Raw genomic sequence first — 7,833 nt, forward strand, 5'->3', positions numbered from 1 at the left:
GGATTTCATCAAGATCAAAAGCTTCTGCAAGCAAAGGAAGCAGTCAACAAGACAAAGAGGCAACCCATGGAATGGGAGAAGATATTTGCAAATGACAGTACAGACAAAAGGTTGATATCCAGGATCTATAAAGAACTCCTCAAATTCAACACACACAAAATGGATAATCATGTTAAAAAATGGGCAGAGGACATGAACAGACACTTCTCCAATGAAGACATACAAATGACAATCAGACATATGAAAAAATGTTCATCATCACTAGCCATCAGGGAGATTCAAATTAAAACCACATTGAGATACCACCTTACACCAGTTAGAATGGCCAAAATTAGCAAGACAGGAAACAACACGTGTTGGAGAGGATGTGGAGAAAGGGGAACCCTCTTACACTGTTGGTGGGAATGCAAGTTGGTGCAGCCACTTTGGAGAGCAGTGTGGAGATTCCTCAAGAAATTAAAAATAGAGCTTCCCTATGACCCTGCTATTGCACTACTGGGTATTTACCCCAAAGATACAGATGTAGTGAAAAGAAGGGCCATCTGTACCCCAATGTTTATAGCAGCAATGGCCACGGTCACCAAACTGTGGAAAGAACCAAGATGCTCTTCAATGGACGAATGGATAAGGAAGATGTGGTCCATATACACTATGGAGTATTATGCCTCCATCAGAAAGGATGAATACCCAACTTTTGTAGCAACATGGACGGGACTGGAAGAGATTATGCTGAGTGAAATAAGTCAAGCAGAGAGAGTCAATTATCATATGGTTTCACTTATTTGAGGAGCATAACAAATGCCATGGGGAGATGGAGAGGAGAAGGGAGTTGAGGGAAATTGGAAGGGGAGGTGAACCATGAGAGACTATGGACTCTGAAAAACAACCTGAGGGTTTTGAAGGGGCGAGGGGTGGGAGGTTGGGGGAGCCAGGTTGTGGGTAATAAGGAGGGCACAGATTGCATGGAGCACTGGGTGTGGTGCAAAAACAATGAATACTGTTATGCCGAAAAGAAAAAAAAAGAAATGGATCTGAACACACAAGTAATTACTGTAATAATTGTTGATTAAACTCTTCTCTTCAAATAATTTTCAGACTGAATAAAATAATCAAAATGCAGCCCTGTGCTGCTTACAAAGACATACCTAAAAACACAGAATAAATAATGTTAAGTGAAAAAAAGCAAGTCATAGAAAAAAACTTACAGTATGATTCTACTTATACAAATTTCAAGAACAGGTAAAACTAAAAAATTTATTTAGGGATAAAAGCAGAGGAATGAGTATTTTGCAATTCAGTACAGGGGTTACATCTGGGGAGAGAAAAAGGGTGAGATGATGGGGCTACACATGGAGCTTCTAAGGCTCTGGGAATGCTCTATTTCTTAAGTGAAAGATAAAAATAAAGGTAGTCTTGTAACAAAACATACAGAAGCAAGAACTCAGCCCCTGGGCTCCTGACAGCATGGCCCAGGCAACCAGGTGAGGAAGCAGAGGCTCTCAGAGAAAGTGCTTGCACAGAAACTGCTATCTCATCCGGTCTGTTACTTCTGCCATAGCCTCAGGCTGTCTTCACTTCCGAAGACAAACTAGTGACCACTACCCAGGCACACTAGCTGTTTGATGGCCTCAAGTGCTCTCAGGTAAGGTGAAGGAAGCTTGTGAGTCACTGTTCTGGAACATCTGTCCCTTGGCTTCATGCTGTGCTGGCTTCTGGAGAATCTTTTAGCTTCCAAATGGCAATAGGAGGAATGGGCTGGTTGGCCTTCAGAAGACAGTCCAGCACTTTCCCTCTTTCCAATGTCTTAAAATAGTATAGGTTTTTATTTTTCTCTTTTACAGTTTTGCAGAGGATGTGATCATAAGATCGCACAGTCAAATATTCTCATCTTGACTACCTGACAGATCAACTCTCTCATTTAAGAGATTCTTCATTTTGAGATGTCAGAACTGTATCTTTCACCAAACACAGTTTTCTCAAACATTAGTTGCCCTAGAACATTTTTTCTCATACTTCTCATACTCACCTGGCTGACTAATTGAAACATAGATTGTGAGCTCTACTGTTGATTCAGTAGATTAGTGATTGGGCCCGAGAATCTGCCTTTCTTGCCAGCTCACAGATAGTGCTGATTCTGCTGGTTTGTAGATGACAGTTTGAGAACCATTGACCTCAAATGTTTTATCCTCTCAAGGTATTTCTGAAGATCTATCTTCCCCATTCTCTGACTGAATACTACACATAGAACCTCTCATCCGAGGAGCACATTCACTGCCTCAGCATCCTCTGCAGAGCTGCTTTCACCTCCTGGTTCTTGAGGCTGTAGATGAGGGGGTTCAGCAAGGATGTGACCACACTGTACTGAATGGAGACCACTGGTTCCAACACTGAGCCTGAGGCGGGGCTGATGTACCTGAATAGAGCTGCCCCATAGAACAAGAGCACCATAGTGAGGTGGGAGGAGCAGGTAGAGAAGGCTTTGGCTTGGCCCTCAGAGGAGTGGATGTTCAGAATGGCAGAAATGATTCTGGAGTAAGAAAAGAGGATCAGGGGAAGTGTCAGCAGTCCCAGAAATGCACTGGACCCTGACAGAAGGAATTTGTTGGCAGTGGGATCAGTACATGACAGAGGGAAGAGTGAGGGTAGCTCACAGCAGAAGTGGGAGATAATGTTGGACCCACAGAAATGTAACTTGTGGATGAAAAGATTATTTACTAGTGAGTTCAGAAAACCCATTACCCATGCTGCACTAACCATTACCATGCGGAGAGGCTTATTCATGACCATGGTGTAGAGCAGGGCATGGCAGATGGCAGCATAGCGGTCATAGGCCATGGCAGAGAGAAGACTGGCTTCAGCACACCCAGAGAGAAGAAAAAAGAAACTCTGGGTGATGCAGCCCCACACTGAGATGCTTTTCTTTTGAGATAGGAAGTTCTGTAGCATTTTGGGCATAGTAATTGAAGAGAAGCAGATATCTAGGAAGGACAGGTGTCCAAGGAAAAAATACATGGGGATGTGGAGGTGAGAATCCCCTCTGATCACCAGAATCATCACCAGATTCCCCATCAGGGTCAGGAGGTAAATCCCCAGGAACAGTACAAAGAGCAGAGTCTGAATGTGGCAGTTAGCAGACAGCCCAAGGAGGATGAACTCAGTGAAGAAAGTGAAGTTGTTCATGGTTGTTTATAAATTCCATTCCTAGAAAGGAATCAACTGTATTACAGAATCTGAGTAGTTTCTAGTAATCAGAATATCACTCCCACACCCCAAAACTTTTCAAGAAATACTCCTTTCAGCTTAAAAATATAAAAAGTAAACAAGTTGAGTGTTTCCAGTTGTGACTGCTATGGGTTGAACTGTATCCCTTCCTCTCCAAAAATATGTTGGAAGTCCTAACCCTCAGTACTTCACAACGTGACCTTACTTGAAACTAAGATAATTGCAGATGTGATAAATTAAGATTAGCTCATACTGGAATAGGGTGGGCTCTTAATCCAATAGAACTGATGTCCTTATAAGAAAGAGGAGAGCACCATGTGAAAACAGACACACAAAGGGAAGACAGCCATGTGACAAAACAAGCAGAGATTGGAGTGATGCAGCTGCAAGCCAAGGAATGCCAATGATTGACAGCCACCACCGTAAGCGAGGAAGAGGCAGGGAAGGATTCTTCCATACAAGTTTCAGGTGGAAGTAATCCTACTGACACCTTGATTTCAGAGTAACAGCCTCTAGAACTGTGAGACAATAAAATTCTATTGTTTTAAGCCAGTGTTTGGTACTTTGTTATAACAGCTCTAGGCAACTATTAACAGTAACGTTCAAGATTTCTGCCCCTTGGCCCTTCCCAACTGATCTCATTAATTTTGTCAGTGAATATAGCAAACATCTTGGAACCTAAATCAAATTACATTCTTTGACCCTTGAGAGTATACTTATGAAAATAAATAAACAGCATGCTTCAAATGAAACTGTTCCAGAAAACAGACATTTAGTTGCAAGTCTTTTTATATTTAGGTTTGGATTACAAAGCCAAAAACTACAGAACTGACCATCTATTGTAGACAGTCTGAGTTTTGGATAAAGATGTGGAAAGGGGACTTGGAAAATGCTAGTAGGGGTTGTATGGGACTTTCCAAACATTTCAAGATCCCTCAAGGGTACCCTGCCTATTCAAGTCCATACTGGCAAAGCTGGAGAAATGTTTGTGGGAATGGGTAGACATGCCCCGGAAAAGCTTGCTCTGTCCTCAAGCCCAGGAGGTCAAGTTCTTACAGCATCTCAGAGTAGGGATATGAAGGCTCACAGAGACAAGATGATTTTCTCTGCATTGTAATTTATCAGCAGAACAAGAATTAAACAGAACATTCTGTTCTCAGTCCTGTGCTCTTTCCAAACAACACAGCGGGATGACATATTTTTTGAGTCATTTAAAGTATGCTTAGAGGACTATATAGCTGTGTCTTAAATATAGCACTATGCTTAAAATTATAAAGCTGGACCTGAGAGCTATGTGAACTTGAGCAAGTCATTTAACCCTTCTGAAGGACAATTTTTCACATGTTTAAAATGGAACAATTACATCTGTCTCATGTGGTTGACTTGAACTTATTAAAAAGGCTTTTCAGTGGTTAAAGACAAATTTCTGAAGAAACCATTCTGAGGAGCTTTCATGGAAAGGAACTGACTACTAAAAGAAGGGATAGAGGCTGCACCAACTTGCATTCCCACCAACGGTGTAAGAGGGTTCCCCTTTCTCCACATCCCCTCCAACACGTGTTGTTTCCTGTCTTGCTAATTTTGGCCATTCTAACTGGTGTAAGGTGATATCTCAATGTGGTTTGAATTTGAATCTCCCTGATGGCTAGTGATGATGAACAGATTTTCATGTGTCTGATAGCCATTTGTATGTCTTCATTGGAGAAGTGTCTGTTCATATCTTCTGCCCATTTTTTGATATGATTATCTGTTCTGTGTGTGTTGAATTTGAGGAGTTCTTTATAGATCCTGGATATCAATCTTTTGTCTGTACTGTCATTTGCAAATATCTTCTCCCATTCCGTGGGTTGCCTCTTTGTTTTCTTGACTGTTTCCTTTGCTGTGCAGAAGCTTTTGATTTTGATGAAGTCCCAAAAATTTATTTTGGCTTTTGTTTCCTTTGCCTTTGGAGACATATCTTGAAAGAAGTTGCCGTGGCTGATATCAAAGAGATTACTGCCTATGTTCTCCTCTAGGATTCTGATGGATTCCTGTCTCACGTTGAGGTCTTTTATCCATTTTGAGTTTATCTTTGTGTACGGTGTAAGAGAATGGTTGAGTTTCATTCTTCTACATATAGCTGCCCAGTTTTCCCAGCACCATTTATTGAAGAGACTGTCTTTTTTCCACTGTATATTTTTCCTGTTTTGTCAAAGATTAACTGACCATAGAGTTGAGGGTCCGATGTTTATAGCAGCAATGGCCACGGTCACCAAACTGTGGAAAGAACCAAGATGCCCTTCAACGGACGAATGGATAAGGAAGATGTGGTCCATATACACTATGGAGTATTATGCCTCCATCAGAAAGGATGAATACCCAACTTTTGTAGCAACATGGATGGGACTGGAAGAGATTATGCTGAGTGAAATAAGTCGAGCAGAGAGAGTCAATTATCATATGGTTTCACTTATTTGTGGAGCATAACAAATAGCATGGAGGACATGGGGAGTTAGGAGAAGGGAGTTGAGGGAAATTGGAAGGGGAGGTGAACAATGAGAGACTATGGACTCTGAAAAACAATCTGAAGGGTTTGAAGAGGTGGGGGGGTGAGAGGTTGGGGGAACCAGGTGGTGGGTATTAGAGAGGGCATGGACTGCATGGAGCACTGGGTGTGGTACAAAAACAATGAATACTGTTATGCTGAAAATAAAAAAAAAAAGAAATAGTAATGTACTTGACTATGGGATACAACAGAGGTGTTATATACTATGTTGTATATACTATGTTACATAGAATATAGCACCTCTGTTGTATGTTCCATATATATCTTTTCTGAAGGATTGGCACAATCTTAGCATTGTATTAAAATATAGATGGTTGGGGCGCCTGGGTGGCTCAGTGGGTTAAAGCCTCTGCCTTCAGCTCAGGTCATGATCCCAGGGTCCTGGGATTGAGCCCCGCATCGGGCTCTCTGCTCAGTGGGAAGCCTGCTTCCTCCTCTCTCTGCCTGCCTCTCTGCCTACTTGTGATCTCTGTCTGTCAAATAGATAAATAAAATCTTAAAAAAAATATAGATGGTTGAGAGTAAAATTTTCACTAACTTGTACTTTCCTTTGTGTCTCAAATGGCAAAGCATCTAAATCCGTGTTTTTACATATAGAAGCCTTTAAAAGGAATTGACTTCGTTATTCATGGGTGGGCTGTAAATTTCATTATATCTTTAAGACTACTTATGGAAGAGAGGGTTACTAATTGTCCTTGTTTTATTTTAAACAACATATTTACAATAAACATATGTAGTTTTATGTATATATTGAGTGCAAAGTCTTCATGGACGGGAGAGACAACAGTAGAGAAAGAGCATGGTTGATTCAGGGAGATGCTCAAAAAGAAGGGTCAGGCTGTGATCCAGAGCAGAGAGAGGCACTGACCATAGATGAAAGAGGGCCTTTTCCTCAGACTGAAGGGGAGAAAAAAAGAGTAACTCCATGTGTGGGGATTAGAAAGTCAGAGATCATCTGTAGCAAGAATAGAACATTTCCTCTGGGAATTATTAGCTGAAAGTTAGGAGTGTCAGCTTAAAGGAGTAGGTAACTTCAGGAAAGTAATGAAATTATTGAACTAGTCACACTGGGAAAGATTATATGTGCTTGGGCAGAAAGAGTGAGGGGGTGGGGACTATTAGAGACTAAAAAGGCCCTCAGTAGAGTCTCATACACCAGAGTTCACCAGTATGTATATATGTATCCCCTGTTCCCCTATCAGCAAAGCAGTTTGTAGCCAGGAGCCTTCTGCACTCCTGTGTCCTCCTCCAGCCACAACATTTTTAGCTTGTCCATCTCTGGACAGAGGACTTCTTTGGTTCTGGCTACTGCTGCTTCTCCTTTGAGCAGTGAAAAGTGAACAGTTCCTGGCTCCCAGGAGTGCCTACTCAACATCCTTCTCCAGGGCCCACCTGACACAAGATTGCCAACAAGGTGTTGAAAAAATATAAGTCATGTGAATTGGGCCTAAGCTCTCCTCAACATTTAGGAGACAAAAGAAGACTAAAATGATAGAGGGATACCATATTCTTTTAGCTGAAACCAAAAGACTCAAAAAAGCATCAGTTAGATGCCTGAACACTTGATCTTTTCCTAGAAGTGATCTTGAAGTGAGATGTTTTGAGTTTGAATTTGACTCTGGACCTAGCATTGATTGGGAACTAAGCCTGCTCTGTGCTGAATCCATCTGGAGTCCTCTGCAGAAGACCCCTACTGCTAGAGTTTCTTTCACATGTTGGATCCCTACTTTGGAGGTTTTAGACAGTCTGGTTCAAAGTGCAGGGTATATTTTGGGCCCAGGACAGTTCTGCTCAGTGGGAAGGTTAGTGAGTCAGAAAAACACCGAACCAGAAGGATGTGAATAGGGACTAGTTTTAAATTTTTTAATAGAAATAGAAATTGAACCCAAGATGGGGAAGATTATGGCTCAAGTCACAAAATGAAGTGGTAATTGTCCTGCAACTCTGAGGTCTTCACCTACTTGCACGTTTGGGATTTTGTGTTCTATTTCTTCATGCACAGGATCTGGACAATCAATCAATCATGAATACGGAAACCAAAGAGGGAGTTTTTCTCCCTACTTCTG

The 7,833-nt window shown here is 41.6% G+C and overlaps 1 protein-coding gene across 1 annotated transcript; it reads right to left on the reverse strand.

The window, feature by feature from the left end:
- Positions 1-2,268: 2,268 nt before the first annotated feature.
- LOC111157714 (olfactory receptor 8S1-like) lies at positions 2,269-3,180 on the reverse strand. The gene has a single exon (XM_022519352.1). The coding sequence runs from the start codon at positions 3,178-3,180 to the stop codon at positions 2,269-2,271; it is 912 nt and encodes a 303-aa protein (XP_022375060.1).
- Positions 3,181-7,833: the final 4,653 nt, after the last annotated feature.

The sequence above is a fragment of the Enhydra lutris genome, unplaced genomic scaffold, assembly GCF_002288905.1.
Source record: "Enhydra lutris kenyoni isolate GAN:26980312 unplaced genomic scaffold, ASM228890v2 scaffoldscaffold56, whole genome shotgun sequence".
NCBI classification, from domain to species: Eukaryota; Metazoa; Chordata; class Mammalia; order Carnivora; family Mustelidae; genus Enhydra; species Enhydra lutris.